At 51.3% G+C, this 16,510-nt stretch overlaps 1 protein-coding gene across 1 annotated transcript in view; it reads right to left on the reverse strand.

Moving 5' to 3' along the window:
• The window catches only part of HYDIN (HYDIN axonemal central pair apparatus protein), a 161,548-nt gene that overhangs the window by 36,960 nt on the left and 108,078 nt on the right, over positions 1-16,510 (reverse strand). Inside the window, 16 exon segments of the mRNA XM_030026239.2 lie at positions 182-355; positions 994-1,164; positions 1,985-2,170; positions 2,680-2,848; positions 3,130-3,369; positions 4,455-4,604; positions 5,002-5,193; positions 5,310-5,437; positions 6,283-6,419; positions 7,465-7,598; positions 8,342-8,472; positions 8,988-9,165; positions 10,834-10,971; positions 11,851-12,060; positions 12,745-12,861; positions 14,806-14,974. Of these exon segments, the coding sequence (XP_029882099.2) occupies positions 182-355; positions 994-1,164; positions 1,985-2,170; positions 2,680-2,848; positions 3,130-3,369; positions 4,455-4,604; positions 5,002-5,193; positions 5,310-5,437; positions 6,283-6,419; positions 7,465-7,598; positions 8,342-8,472; positions 8,988-9,165; positions 10,834-10,971; positions 11,851-12,060; positions 12,745-12,861; positions 14,806-14,974 (2,624 nt within the window).

Below are 16,510 nucleotides of genomic sequence, written 5' to 3' on the forward strand. Positions count from 1 at the left end.
TAGAGACTTTTTTTTTTTTTTAATAAAAAAGATGCTTTATGAAACGGCTATGCGTTTCTACACGCTGCACCCATGTTCGCTGAGACCCAAGGGCTGTCAGACTTCTTCTCTGGAACAAGAAGAAGTGGAAGGTCATGGTGTGTTTCCAAAGGGCTGCTCTGGGTCCAGCGTTTCTCCTTACCGGCATCCTCTGTCTCTTTGTGGCTCTGCTCAATGGCAGCCCTGGTGCACAGCTCCCGGGCACGGAGCCCTGCTGAGCTGCTCCTGTCCGAGATGGCTTCTGTCACCACGGCGTCGATAGACAAGCAGGCAGCACTGTAATATTTGGACAGGGCAACTGCTGCCACGGTCTTTCCTTGAGAGAGAGGAAGACTGCTTGGTTACACTTGCACGTGAGGCATTTTCAGGGCTCTGGAAAGCCCCCAAACAGGATTTCAAAGTTTCAAGGATGGTCAGAAAGCAAGTGCCCCTTCAGGGGAGACCACGAGGGAGGCAGCTTGAGCATGGTTAGAAGTGTTGAACTCTAGAGCCAGGTGGATCGTCTCCACCTCATGTTCAGCTGAGGTCTTTGTCCCTTGTGGTGACCTCAACCCTGGGCCAGGACATTGTTTTGAGCCCTGTCCCACCACCACTCAGACCATTCGCTAGCCTGGGCTGGTCGGTGCTGACTCAGGCAACATCTGGGCACGGTTGGGGGTCAGTATGGGCTAGGGACTGCTCCCAGGAGGCTACATGGACACTAGGCAATGTGGTCCCACAAAGCAACGGGGACGTGGCCACCTTGTTTGGGGGAACGAGAGCCTAGCTGTATGGACACAAGATGAGCCAAACCACTTGCACTAGCTAGGCAAAGGCCTGAGACCGTTTCACGTGCCAGCAGAGCTGTGGCTTACCTCGCTTCACTTCAACTGGACAACCAAGCACCATGGTCCACCAGGATATGTCTCTCCTGCTTTCCCCCCTTCTTGCAGCCAAGGGCTGCAGTTCCCATACCTGTCAGGGGTGCCCCATAGATGATGACGACGATCCCTCTGCGGTTTCGAGCTGCGCGCCCTTCTGCAGAGATGTCGGTGCCAAGGTGGCGGGCGATGGCCCTACAGACAGGGCTGTCGTCCAGTTCTCCTGTGGCCTCCTTGCTGCTGGTGGTGCTTTGTTGATGCTCTGCTGTACAGAACCAGGTAGAAAAGTCAGCCTCCTGCCTACCTGTGATCCTGATCATCCTCCCCATCCCCTCAGATCCTGGGAGAGGAGACTCTGCTGAAGCCAACATCACACCCACAGTCTCACCATGGCTCTCCTCTAGGCTTGTGCAGATCAGGGTCTGCCCTAGATGCTGGTGAAGGTACCTGTTCAGAGTATAGTAAATGGGGTGACAAAAAGACAAAAGAACGAGCATCCGGCAATACCTAAAAAGGACCGGGCCAAATCTCCTTCCATGAACTGTCAACATAGTCCTCATGGGAGTTTGGTCCCAGGTCCTGCTGAATAAGGCGGGGACAGGCAGAACTAGGCATTTTACACAGTCCCAAGGGAGGGGCTCCATTTGGGGATCAAGCGATTATCCAAAAGCTGGATGCTTTAGGAATATTATACCAGGACCTGCGGCTCTGAATTCACCATAACAGCATTTGCAAAGAGCTTAGGAGGTCACCAAAAGCCATCTCAGCTTGCAGTGCCACCAAGGACAGAGAGCGTGCTGCCCTGCCTAGGAAAGGGAACGGCATCATCCTGATCCCAGCAGCTCCTGGGGGCAAAGGTGCTCATTTGGCAAAACTGGGGGAAACCTCCCTGGCCTCTCAACTTGTCCCTGCCCTAGACTCTTCTCAGGATCCTACAGACTTCATATGCAAGAGCAGATTGAGGGCCTACAGGAGTGAAGATGGCACCAGGCTGCAGTGAAATGATGGAGGTGACACTGAAGTCCTCCACTGAGGCCCTTTTGCCACAATGGACATAAAAGAGGTGAAGAGCTTAGGGTTATTACCTGTTCCCTGTCTTTTCTCAACACCTTCCTCTTCTCCACATTCAGATTTAGAGTCCACCTTGTTGGACTGGCTTTCATCACAAATGGAGAAGGGAATGACTGAGCTATGGGATGAAACGGTGTGAACAATCCCAGCAGAGTGCTTTCTTCCTTGATCTGACGGAGACTGGACATCTTCAAAGTTTGCTGACAAGGAAGGACGTGGGGAGGGAAGAAGAGGGTGGACAGAGTCAGGCAATCTACTCTTTGCCATTTGCCACGTGCAAAGGATGGAAAATTTCCCAAGGGGAAGCCTGTCCAGGCTGTCTCCACCCTCGGGCGGATTCTGAGCTTGTGCTTTTTTGCTGGGAAGAAGCAAATGTAAGATAACTGGTGACATTAGATCTGGTCCTTCTGGCCAAAAAACCTCATCCAGTCCTACTTTTTGTGGATGAGGAACACAAAGGGACATCCTGACTAATTCCCCAGTCCGTGGCAGGCAGATATGAGCTTGCATTGGCTGCACTCAGGGCTGGTAGAGGACGTGTGTTACAAGCCACACGCTTTCACCCCGGAATTCCTCCAACAAGCTGGGGAACGGGTGGCTGCTAAAAGCACGGGCTTTCCATGGCAAACAAGGTCATGGAGAGCTCAGGGTATGTGGGCTGGAATCCTTGCTGTGTCCACACTCAGGACAGCCAATGCCAAATGCTCACCATTGTCCTGGCCTACTGGTTCCCCAGTCTTGGACTTTGCCTGCTCATCCTGCAGCCTCTTCTGGTCCTGGTTGTACTCCAGCACCTCTGGGGGCAGCTTCTCACCTGGGGCGCGCGGAGGCAGCAACAAGGTGTTGTGGCAATCGTAGTCCTTCAGCATCCGCAGGATCTGTGTGCATAGGGAAGAGAAACCATATATGGGATGTGTTTCTTGACCTTCATCACATGAACAGACTCCCCAACCAACCTATCTTCTCCCTCATTCCTTCCTCCCAACAACATGGACTTATCCAAGCCCCTCCACAGCCTGCCAACAGAGCTGGCTAACCCTAAAGTGCCACCAGGCTTTGCCCTCGGGACTGCCTCCATCTCCCTGGCACAAGCCTGGGAATGCTGGAGTGCTGTGAAGCTATGGGAGCATGCACATGGGGACCAGACATTCCCTCTCACCTGCTCCTCAGCAAGGTACTGCTGGTCAAACTCCAGCGAGTAAAACTCAATGGGGAACTTGCATGGGTTCTTCACCACCACTGTCCCCTCCACCCCATGGCTGGACGGCAACAATGGTCCCAGCTCAAGCACTGGGGGGCTGAACTCCAGCTGTGGCTCCAGCCCATGCCCCGAGACCTGCAGCTGGAGGTGCTGGTTGCTCTGGCAAATGTTAATCTTCAGCTCACTTCTGTAGGACTTCTGAAAAGAGAGAAGTGCAGAAAGCTCCTCCATTAAGTCCCAGGTGACAGGGCCTCCAATTCAACTCTTGCCCCAAGGTCAGGGGTGTTATCGGTACCTCTAAGGCAAATGGAAAACAGGTATTTATTTATGACAGGGGCTACAGCATCTGCATGCTGGCTCTGAGTAACTGGGATGGATCCTGGTGTGAAGTGTAACTGGATATTTGGGTATCAGATGAATCTAAAATGGACTATCAGATGTTTTCACCTAGTCATGAGGGAGCACAGCGCTCATGAGAAAGGTCCTCAGGGTAATGTTGCCCAGATGCAGTCCTGGCACTGCTGCGTCAGGCAAACATTAGCTATATGAAAGAGGCAGATGAGCTCTCACTGGCTAGAAATAAGGGTTGTCTCTGCTCAGTGTTTGGCTCTGGTCAAAGCCAGAGACAAGATGGTTACATCTCTACTAGCAATTAAAACATCCCTGGGACTGTTCCCAGGCATGGAAGTACCTGTGTCCATACTGTTACACGCTGCCAGTTTCCAAGTCACAGTGGCCACATGCAAACTGCCTTTGGGAATGCTCCATCATTTAAGCTGACTCCTAAACTGCATGGGAACATGCAGACAGGCTGGGCCAGAGCCACAGGGACTGCTGGCAGCACATCACTACAGGTGACCGTCCTGCTGTGCCCAGGAAGGTGTCTGGTGGCTGTTTTGTCTGCTGGTACCAGCAGCAGGATTAGCCTAGATTGGCCCTTCCAGGATTATCACTGTGAGCATGCCAGCGGCTCTGCACCAGGGCATTACAGCCTGCAAATAAGCGCACACAAGGGGGAAGATGAGGGGAAACAGGCAGATTTTCCCCCCCACACGTTGAGAGTTAGCCACACCGCAGTGTCCTGATGTTCTCTGTGCAAGTTCCCCATGGGGATTTCAAAGCCCTTCTCAGAAGAGCATCCTGCAGGGGAAACAGGCACAGTGGGTACGGGGCTTGCAGAAAGCTCCATGTGGAGGCAGATCTCATCTTCTCCTCCCTGCGCTGGGCTCTCATTACCACACTGCCCTACCAGACCTCCTGGGGGTGACATCTGCCAATCTCACCTCTTCTGTGGGTGAAAACCTGACTCGCATGTTGCATCGCTGTCCTGGAGCAAGGGCTCCAGCTGAGGGCAGCACCTTGAAGACACAGGGCTTGGCCTTCAACTCTTGGAGTGGCTTCTGACGCACGCTTGCTGGCAAACGTTTGTCCACCTGAGCACAAAAAAACAATTGTGTGAGGTCGTCTTGGTCTGCGAGGACAGACCCTCAGTTCCTGCAGTCTTCTGAGATACTGTCACAGTGCTGAGAGCACCCATATCCAAACCAGATGTGGCCACCAGTGGCCTAGAACTGGAGAAAAAACATGTAGGCAGGGCAGGCAGATGAGGAGGCATTGTCCTCAGAAAAGGAGGAATGGGTGAAGGTGGCAGGGAAGCAAAGCATCAGCTAATGAACGGGTCCAGGTGAACCAGCCTTGCTCTGTACCCTTGAAAGCTTCCTCAAATGAGCTGTAGCCCAAGTACTCAAGCAGCCACAGGGGTAGAAAAGGCAAGAAAGGCAAAGAAAACCCCACCAAGAAGTTACATGTTACACATTATCTGTGCTTTACCTTCTTAACAGGCTCATTCATGGTGATGAACCATTTACAGGGGACCTGGAGCTGATTGTGGAGCTGGATGGTTTCTTCCCGGCACTGCCCACACTGGACAGCAGAGAACTCCAGTCTGTCCCTGGAGAGGCAGAGGGACGGCACAGCCACGTTGGCACGGAGGCGGATGTGAAATGTGGGGCCTCCTGCTACCTAGTGAAGGACAGAACATCCAGCTGAGAGCCCAGGTGACATCTGCTGCTGTCCCCAACGTGCCACCTGCCCCAAAAGGTGGTGTGGGCACAGGAAGGTGAGGAAGCATGCAGTACCTCGATGGGCAGGAGCACATCCACTTCTCCCAGCAGCAGGTTGGCACTTTGTGGGTCGAAGCGCACTTCGAATGTCTCTGTCTCACAGTAGGGCAGGTGCTTCACGCGGTCCAGCTCCACGCTGAAACCTTGAACAGATGAAAATAAAGCAGCTGAGATACACAATCAACATGAATGTGTTACAAGCACGTTAAGGCCATATGGGTGTCCTGGCTGGCAGCTCTTTGCATCTGTGGAGAAGTCTGCCACTCTTTCTCCCTTGTCACTGCCCAAGGAGAAAGGGTTTTCACAGCCAGAATCCAAGACCCACATGGTAAAAAGGAAGGACGTCAGTTGAGGAACTCCAGAAATTCCTTCATCAGGTATCCCAGGGAAAGATGCACAGACCTCTCCAAAGGAGAATTTCCAACTAGAGATTGCCCCATGCCATGGTGCTCCCTGGAAAACAACTTAGAGGAGATACCTGACCATCCTTCAGACACAGCGAGTCACAATTTGATGGTACTGAAGCCTTACCTCAAGGCCTGTTTCGGAAGCCTATTTTGATACAACAGAGGACCTCACAGGCTGTTTTCTCAATAAAGGCTAACAGAAGTGCTATGACATTATGAAATTTAAACAAAGCACTTCCAAACCACAAAGGGTCCATCTGTTTCCAATACAAGCCCACAGAGTGCACAAAGAAACTCAGGTGATGCTCATGGTAGCCAAAACCAGAAGATGCAGAGAGGTGACCAAGGTCACCAAGCCCATCTAGCCCCTGCAATGAAGTGTTAGGGCAGTCACAGACAGGCCAGGTCTCTGGGCACTGCTGGTCAGGAGAACTCAGGCTCTAAAGCACTGGGCAGAGGATCCCAAGGAGGAAAAAGCGATACAAATGAGCACTCAAAAAACTCCGCATGTCCAGTGGCTTAAGCTAATCTGTCAGAGACAGCTCCTTCAAGCCCACATGAAGTCTGTCCAGCACTGTTACCTGTGTCACGCAGGACCCGTCCATCAGCGTGGAAACACACGGGGAACTGCCCAGTGTTGGTGATCTTCACTATGTGTGTGTGGATGTTACCGAGAATGACGTAGCCAAAGTCCAGGACATACTCAGGCAGCTCAGCTCTGAAAGGAGGAGTAAGGACAGTCCTTAAACCACAGCCTGGCTACATTTCTAAGTGGGTGGAAGATGCAAATAAAGTGGATATTTCTGTATTCACTGCTGTAAAAAGCCAACTCAAGCCCGTGAAACCCAAGGCTTGACCATCTGGTAGTAAGACTTTTGTAAGCTATGGGGAGCATAGGTCCTAGGTTTTATGAGCTACCAGTGGGACCTTAAAATAACATTAGTTTAAAATGGATACTGGTCACAGCTCCTCTGCTACAAAAAGCCATTGTAGGTAAGTCCACTGGACCTCCACTGGTCTCAATGAAACTGCTAAGCCTGGTGTACAGCCCGAGCCTGAAATTGCTTCAGGACCTTGTAATAAGATTTGCCTGCACAGGAAATCTTCACCGCTCTGCAACCAGATCTATCCCCAAAGCAGCACTGGTCAATGCAGTAATCAACACCTACAAGATACATGAGAAGGTCCTTTTCCAGAGCAATCCCACTCAGGAAAACACATAAATGATCTGTTTTGCAGAGCATCTTCTTCCGGAAATGGAGCCTACCGTGCCCGTGCCCCATTATGCAGGAGCAAAGGGAAGGACCAAGTTTCCTAGGTAAGCCCTGCAGTTCCACCAGCACCCAAGCCACCTGATTTAGGGTTTGTCAACCTGTGAGATTCCCTGCTCTTTTTGCTTAGCGTGGTCTGTTAGCTGGAACAGAGACACCAGCTTTGAGTTGCCTCTTTCAGAGCTGGTCAGCAGGGATGGTGCCTGTGCTGTCTGGAAGGGCTTGATGGTCCGCACTGGACGCCCTCAGCTCTAAGAACAGAACCCAACATCTGTGGGGAATTGAACACCTCCAAAGCTCAGGGTGGCCTTGTGGAAGTCAGGACACTCAGCTACCCACAGGGAGCATGTCAAAGCTATCAGGATCAGACCCTTTCTGAAGTCCCCAGCTATTCCCAGCTCTGCAGACACAAGGAGCTCTCAGGAGCAGGGGTGCGCTGCTGGGTGTTAGCCTTGGGGCACCTGGAAATAGGGTACAGGAGTCCCTACTAACTTGAGAAGCCTCCGACGAGCACGCTGGTCAAAGGCAGTATCCGCCAGGGGACCAGAGGCAAGAGCTTTCTGCTGCTCCAGGGCATGTTCCTCTATCAGCATCTGCTCCATCTGCATCTGCAGCCAAGGGTCCAACTGAGGAAAGGAAAGACAGTGGCTGGTTGGCAAAAGTCCTTCCCAAGGCACAGGTTTGTCTCTGAAAGAGGATCCCACCCTGCTCTGGTTGAGAGGGGTGGTGGGGTCTTCTGTCTCACTGCTCAGTGTCTGTGACACCTCCTGCTCTCTTAGTCAGGATCTGATCTCAAGGGAAATGAACTCCAGCATCTTCGCCTGCCCATTTGCTGTTATAAAAGCTGATCTGGCCAGACAGACAGACAAGCCAGGAACATTCCAGAGCTCCAAGTATTTTCCTGCCTCCAGCCAGTGCCAAAGCAGCTTGCACAAAAGCTCTCTTGAAAAGGGAACCACGGTAAAGCTGGTGCCTCTTAGAGATGAACACTGACGGCACAGTCCCAGGGTGCAGTTGGGCTGCTGCTATTAAGCTCTGTAAACCTGGCAGGGCTTGGGTTGTGAGCAACAAATACCGCAGCGATGACCTGCATCTCTGTCACAAAGTACCACAAATCCAATGACTTGAGTGTGGTCTTCAGGATCTCTCCCTGGGGTAGCCGGGAAGCTCGTGCACCTACAGGAGGGACAACTGCCAGAGGTGGGCAGCCCCTGGGGCAATGCTGAGCTGATGTATGATCATGGCCAAGTGTGGGCAGGGAAGTCCCATGTGCCAGCAGGGCACCGGGAAGCCTGCTGCGGGGTGCAAGGGGACCAAACGACACAAGGGGAGGGTGGCACGTGCCAAACGGGGTAGCAGCCATTCTCACCACAGTGCCCGAGTCATCCACGGGTGGCTCCGTGGCCCCAGCCTCCTCCAGAACAACTACTTCATCTCTCTGGCTGTCTTCTTCCACCTTTTCTTTCACCCTCTTGAGGATCTTCTCATATTTTTCATTTCCTGAAGGAAGAAAACATCCACAAATAGAAGTGTGGGCACAGCGCCATTCCCATTTGAGCTGGGAAGGCCCACTCCCCCAACACTAGCCTCTTCCAGAAACACACTCCTCGAGCAATGTATGGAAAGTGGATGCTGCTTTTCCTCTATGAATCCTGATGTTCACTCCCACCCATCTTCCTCCCCACATAGGAGCATCTCATCCCCTGCAATGTGATGCAAATCCAACCCTGCCAAAATCCCTGCCAGTCTCTATTACAGCTTTCCCGAGCGTTTCTGTCTAGCCATCATTTTGTGAGGACTCCGACAGATATGCTGGCAAGCTCTGCAGGATGGTTCCTGGGGCAAAGCCCACATGGGCTTCTAGAGACTCAGGAAGCAACCAGAGGACTGAGTGTTGGTCTGACAGCCCTGAAACCTCCAGGCTTGGTGGAGATGGGTGCGAGCTGCCCTATGGGTATATGGCATAGGGGAAAAAAACAGGGGACCTTCCTGGGGAGCAGACAGGCAGTGCTTACCTTTGATGTTCCTGGGCAGGTCCAAGTAGATCCTGGGAAAGCTCCCCTCTCCTTTCAGGGAGATTTCTTCTGGCTCCAGGTGACCCGCTTGGATCTGGAAAGTCCTGCAGAAGACTCCAGGCACTCCTGGCAGGTAATAGACTTTGAGCACTTGCTCCTTGCCAGGTCCAATGTAGCCCTGCAGGGTGTGGGAGAAGAGGGAAGGAATGTACCAAAGAGGGTTTGGTGGACGGATGGCTCAGATGATAGACATACTGAGATGACAGTTTCTCATATATAAGAAAATGTCAGACAACATTGCTTTCTAGCTTTCTTCTATCCAAAAGCTCCATTCTCCTACACCAGGATGCAGTATGTCCTTTAGAGGGCTTGGACACATGACAGACTGCCCTTTGCTCAGCATGAGCACAGCTCTTCTGCTAACGGTGTTTACCCTCTGCTAGCAAGAACCAGATTGAACAAATAAAAGCTCTTTTACCAGCCACTATGGAAGATGAGTGAAACGCCTGTGCTCTCAGCAGGGCCAGCAGCTCCTGTCACAGCACATCAGTGGTTCCCAGGCTGGTGTTGAAGGGCCTGACCCCTTATTAATAATCCCAACCAAACACCTCCTGCCTGTGTGGTTACACCAAGGGTGGACGAGCCTATCCAGACTCACAGTGATCTGCAAACATACATCTCTGGAAATGCAGGAGCAGAAACTAGGATGAGATCTAGGGAAGAAGGTGTTGCTGGAAAGGACACCTCCTCTACAGGCTTCCAGAAGGGCTGTCCGAGCCCTGGGCTGGGCTCACGCCAGCGAGGTTGAGAGCAAATGCAAGCAGACAGCAACACGGCTCTGGATGACAGAGCACAGCCACAGCTTTCTTCGGCTCGCCTTCTGTACACGGGGCTGGACCCTCAGCTCCCTGCTCCCCTCCACACTGCAGGGAGAAGCTGCTGAGTGGGACAGATCCTGCCACTTGGTCCCCTGAGCCCTTACTCCAGTGCACAACGCAGCTGCAGCAAAAGCGAGCCCTGTCAAGCTGCCAGCATCGATGATGCTGTTAAAGCAACGGACTGCGCGGGTCCAAGCAGAACTGTATCTTCAGAAGCTCGCAGGAAGAGGGCATCAGTGTGTCATCCCTTGTAGGAGACACGCATGAGGGAATGTGAGGGCCATTTGGCTTCCTCTTCCCATCGTAAAAAGGGACATAGATAGGAATGCTGCTCCAGCTCAAAACCATCCACGCAAGACTGAGAAGCTGGGATGGTGGGATGCTGCAAACTCCTCTCCTCACTGGTCCAGCCCTGCTCCCCCCTGGCCCCCTCACTGCCCCACAAAGCTGCTGCAGAGCAGCAAAGCTGAAGGAGTGAGGGACCGCTACAGGAGCTGTTACAATTCTTAGCAAAGGAGCTTCATGAAGCAAGAAAGCAGTTAAGTCCCGCTTAGCACTGGCAGGGGGCAGGCAGGGACAAGGAGTAAGTCCTGTCCGATCACACAACCTGGGTAAGGTGACCCTCAGGAGAGCCTGCATCGTCCGGCTCCAGCATCCGCACAACCAGAAAGCCCAGCAGCTGGGGTCCACAGAGCTACCGAGGCAGTCGTGCCTCCGCCAGTGGTTGCTGTATAATAGCAGAGCCACCTGCCAGCAAAGGCCATTAAGGGAGTCTATTAGGACCGCACTTGCTTGACCTTCTCTGCCCCCCAGCAGCAATTGCTTACAGCCCTGTCTCTCCTGTCTGCTTTTATGGGTTTTTCTTTTTTTTTTTCTTTTGTTTTCTTCCCCTTGTTTTCCCTATAACCCTCTCTTGGGCAGCCTGACACAGGGTCAGGGTTAATCACTTGTGCTACCTCCGGACTCACCGTGCTGGGGATGACGAGGGGCACGCCGGGCAGAGGGCTGTCTGCAGTGGCCGTGCTGGGGCTTAGCACCACATAGGTGAATCCCACCTTCCCACTGTTCTGCAGGGTGATCTCTGCTTCAGTGACTTCATTAAACCGCTGAAGAGAGAACAGAGGAGTGGGAAGCTGAAGACACAGGCCTGATACTGGGAATCTCCTTCTTTCATTGGGATGACAGCAAACAAACACAGCAGAGGAGAGAAGCAGAGAAGATATGAGCACTTGACTCTCCCAGGATAACCTGGGGAACCCACAGCCACAGGGTACCTCTTAGCCCAACACAGCAACAGATATTTATGGCAGCATGCAGAGGGGCAATACCAACCACATAAAGACCAGTAATAAAGAAACCAAGTTCTCTGCACTTTAAGATGTCATCTACCACCTAGCTGAAACAAAGGAGGTGGCATCAAGACATTGCAGAAGAAAAGGCACCCGCATACAAGTATTTGCAGTGCTTGCAGTGACAGCAAAAGAAGAGACAGTGCAACACATACAGGGCCAACAGCTGGAAATATCTGTGGGGTTTTTAACTGAAAAGAAGTGGGGATTACTCTGGGACATTCTTTCCAGCTACAGTGACCAGGAAGCCCAAGTTAACTTCCTCCCCGGTTTATTTTGTTGATTAATCAAGAGCACTAAAAGAGAGCATCTCCTTGGACCTTAGGCTTTAGGATTGGATCAGCGGATGGATGTCTTGGGGCATGTCCCTCTGGAGATCACCATTGGGATCCTGCCTGCCCCAGGAGGCAGCACTAGTTACCTTGAAGAGGAGAAATTCCCAACTTTAGGAGGGGTGGAGATGGCCATTAAAAAACAGCTTGGATGCAGGATGTATCACTCAAAGGTTGTACTTCCAAGCCATAAAGCCAACAAAGTAGCTGGGAAGGGGAGAGAGCCCTAGACCTAGGTGGGTAGCAACCTGCCAGTAGTGATGGTTTCAAGACAAGGACCTCTGCCAAGAGAAGCGTGCAATACCTGCAGCCCGCAATCAATCTCCGTGACGTTTAGGAGGTAGCTGATGAGCGAAGCCTCCCCACTCAGCTTGATCTCATAGGTCGGCCCTCCCTCCACTCGGCACAGCGCCATGACATGGGCGACAATGTTTGCGTGGCCAAAGAAGGTGAACATGACCCGCTGGCTCTCTCCCGGCTGCAGCACACCGTACAGTGGCAGGACATCGAAAACCTGGAGGTAGGGGAGGAGAGATCGAGATGTCAAGCATGGAAATAGATGCAGAAGAGCAGCCATGGCTTGGAGCAAAGTACAGACATGGCTGGAGGGGCCTCTTCCTCAAACACAAGCAAAATCATCCTAATCTCATCCTGCATCCATTCCACTTACCAGTGGAGGGAGCATGGGAAAAATCTCCCATACTCACTAATTAATGCATTAATTAATACACTACGTTAAAGTAATTTGGGATGTCTCCTGGCAGCAAGAACTTCTCTCCACTGCATAACTTGCCTTTAAAAAACACCTTTTACTGCCTTTACAAAAACATGACATTTGGAGGTGAGATCCCTTGGAGCCGGGGAGAGGACTCCAGCCCAGCTTATCTGACTCCTGATGCTTTTCACTCTCTCTCTGACTTATATGCTGCTCTCTTTCAAGATGCTACAGCAAAAGCTACTGCAGAAATTTCCTATCGACCACTTGATTAGTAACAAGATGAATAATGCCCTCCATAGGTACTGCACCGGTAACATCCTTGGTCAACCCTACGACGTGGCCTGCATGGCCTCTCCAATGACCAGTTGCTTCAGCAGTGCTGTGCCATGTGCTTGGAGGGGTGTGAGGCCACTCTGTGAGCAGCACTGAGGGCCACCGTGCGAATAGGGGGCTACATAAGCAAGTCAGATTCCCACTTACCTCCTCCACTCCCAAGGCAAGGGGCTCTGCCTCCACAAACTGCATCAATTCCTTGATCCTCACTGGGCTCTCAGTCTCTGCAGCACCTTCCAGCTCGACAGCACTGGATGGTAGCAGCTGGAAAACAAGCACCATGGGCTGCAGTAAGCAGCTGGCTGCTCTGAGTGAGACCACTCTGCTGCAGGCTTCACCACCTCATCAAGCCAGGAGCAGCTAAGATGGGACCTGGGTGCAAATCAAGTAGGAGTATGTCCATGTCAACAGTTGAGTGTGGGTCCAAGCCCACCCACAGAGGAAACATAGGTTCCATTTGCACTTCCTACATGCAAGCTTGCATGAGGAAGCTGGATGCACCCAGCACTCAGTCCTGGCAGAGACCTTAAGGGCATTTTGTACCCTCGTGCCAGCTCGGCTTCGCTCACTCCTGCCCAAGAAACATGCCAAGGACCCCACGCCTGGACAGGTTACGTTCTCCATGACAAAAATAGGAACACAGCTGCAAATGAGAAGTATCAAAACTGGGAAAATAAGAACTTAGGAAGTGCTTGGCACAACTATCCAATTTCAAACGATGCTTCGGTTTCATCTCGTGCACTCATTAGTGCTGGAGAGCTGAGGATCTCCACCAGGTCATTCTTCTCAAATGACACCTTCCTGAAGAAGGCAGCTGAGACATTTTTCTGTCTTGCAGCAGCTGAGAGCTGGTGTTTAACCTTAGAAGTGCCATCTTTCAAAAGGAACCTCATCCCAGGGCTTCTGACCCCTATTTATAAGCGAGGGCTTTGTGATTGCTCTTGAAGTTTAAGAATACCTGCTTCTTCGGTAATGTGAAAAAGTGCTTTGTGCCAGGGCCTTGACATCAGCAGAATCTGCAAGAATATTTACGGGACATCGTTGGACCTAACTGGAGGCTACACCTCCCCAGTAGATAAAGCACTGCAGAGGGCTGAGTCTTCTCATGTTTCAGTGCTTTTTCTGTCATCTCCACATTTTCAAACCTAGCAAAGCTTTACCAAGTGCATATTCCCAAAGATGCTAACCCACAGCTTTCCTAGGCTTGTGGTCTCCTACCTCCTCAGGAAGGTTATACGGATATTGCCTTGACACAATGACCCAGGCAGAAGATGAAACTGCGATCCAGATGTATCCTTTGAAACAATTTTGGATCCTACTTAGCCATATCCACTTGAATTTCCTTGGTTTACTTGTGCATACACGGCAACAAAGCAGGAAATAAAGATGATTTCATGCTTCTACCTGAAAACATTTAGCTGCACTATGCTTTACATCTACAGGGTATCATTTCTCATGATTCCGAAAAAACGTGCAGAGTTATAATGTTAAAATGACTGATATTTGGATGTGAGCAGGGGCAACCCCTCTCCTTGAACTTAATGCCAAGGCTGGCGCTTTCAGAACCTCCTGTGCTTTCTTGCATCCTTTTTTTATTGCCCCAGGAGCAGTCTCTGTCCCACACAATGCAGAACAAGGTACCAGTTCCCACTAGCATCAAGCTCAAGCTCCAAAGCACCGAGGTTCACCAGGAAGGTCAGCAGACCAAAGGCCATTTTCCATGGTAGAAGGAAGAGACAGTGCCTTTGCAAAGTCTCATTTTATAAAAGACAGCCCTGTGGCTGTCACTGCAATACCAGCTCTTGGGTGAAGGCAGAGACGTGAAAATGGGTGGCTCTAGCTGAGATTGAGAAGATGGTACGTGGAGATCAGTACTTGGCATGGTTCGAGATGGGAAGGAAACTGGAAGCCTTCACATCACGATGCAGATAAAAGCCTCACTTTACATTGTAAAAAAAAAAAAAAAAAAAACAACACCACAAAACAAAACCGCAAAACCCAAGCCAAAAAAATCCCCAACTCAACATAGATCAGTAGGATCTGAGTAGGCTTCTCCAAGCAAAACTATCCTATTTCTCCCTCCTGTGTCCAGCCTGCTCTCAGGGCATGTGACAGCACAGCAGCAGAAAGAGAGATTGGCACAAGCACGGCTTTTCGGTGGCAAGCTGGCGGAGGCAGTGCAAGTGGTAGGCATACAAGAAAATCTACCTTTGCTTCCAGGGAGTCAGCTGCATCTGCTGCTCCCAGGGCTTCGGATGGGTCCTCCACACCTCCATGCCCAGAGCTGCTCTCTGCAGGTGCCGAGCGCTCCGACCAGGTTCCCTCCTCCTTCAGTAGTTGGGGTTTGATGAAAAATTTAGGTGCTGGAGGACTGAACCTGTAAAACAACATAACTTTGATCATGGACCTGCAGTGGGATGGAGGGAAGACTGCACGAGCAGCTCCTCAGCAGGATGCGTCCCCTGAGTGGGCACTGGTGGTGTGAGCTAAGTAATGGGTCTGACCCAGCAGCTCCCAAACCAGGATGGAGCAGGTCAACGCTTGGGGCTGCCCAGGGATGACACCGGTATAGCGGCGGAGCAGACAGCTAGAAACTGGTTGCAACAAGGAACCTAAGAGGACAGAGGTGAACGCCTTGTGGGGAGGCAAAAAGCGCAGTGGGAAAGGAAAAGACAGATAAACTGTACAAAAAACGGTGAGACAGATGCAAAGGGGCAGATCCAGCCAGTGACGAGCCAGTATGGACCCACCAGTGCCCTCCTGAACACACCCACCCAGAGGGCCAAAGCAAGAAGTTTTACAGCTCTGCTAGATATTTATCCTGAATATTTCCCCTGACAATTACCCACAGCTGCAGGTCAGTATGAGCAAGCGGTGATGCCCCCAGCCTGCTGTGCCCTGACAGGGCAGAGCCCAGCATCGCTCGGTGGCACCCAGGGAGCCCAGCAGGGAACACCCTCACACACCCAAGGCAAACACGGAAAGACTTGTCGAACAGCTCCAGACAGAGACTCACAATTAAACAGCCCATTGATCCCCAATGAGCGCCAAAGCAGCAGCGATTACCACTTCGGGGAAGGAAGCTTTGGTCGTTTTTAATCGACATACAGCAAGTATCGATGACAAGATTCAGCTCCCTGCTGTGCCACAGGTATTCTCTGGTTGCAAAACAACAGCTCTAACTGCACCTCGTGCTAAAAGGGCAGCAGCTCTGTTGAAACAAGGTTATAACCGATGTGGCACTTCCTGATGGCATGATTACCTGCCCAGCAGTTTCTAAATACAAATCGTGTGACGACCAATTTGGCAAATGATTCAGCAAAGCAGTTCAACAGCTTGTTTTACAAACAGAGCCGAGTTTATAGTTTGACCAACATATGTCAGTAACAAGTATATGGTTTAACATTTTCAAACATTCCCAGGTGACTCAGATTACATTCTGTTTTAAATCACGGCAAGTGCTCTGCTTCTATTTCTAATGCCACATGGATGGACACACTTGAACCATGCCTGCCTCTTACCGTGCCTATTTACAAGTGTTCCCCCCCTAGTCAAACAAGGCAGATTTTTTTACAGCAACCTGGATGCTTCATTCCCAGCTGGGAATTTGGTGCTTTTAATGATGCACTTCCAAATGAATATTTATCTTTAGCTTCATAGCTTATTATTTAAGGCTGGTTTTAATTTCTGGATTAGAGGCTCTGCTCTTTATAACCTGAGACATCCCACCTGACTTGTCCTTCCTGCAACTGCACACAAGAACACAGGGGACCCCAAGCAAGACCTCGGCACTGTCTACGCGTGGAAGAGCAAAGCGGGACTGGAGGGGACAAAGGTGTTTGCTTGCCCCTGCAGAGCATCGCCCGTCTCCAGTCCCATCTGTGCAACCTTCGCTCCCCTCAGCTGAGGCACC

Source organism: Aquila chrysaetos, chromosome 9 (assembly GCF_900496995.4).
Source record: "Aquila chrysaetos chrysaetos chromosome 9, bAquChr1.4, whole genome shotgun sequence".
Lineage (NCBI taxonomy): Eukaryota > Metazoa > Chordata > Aves > Accipitriformes > Accipitridae > Aquila > Aquila chrysaetos.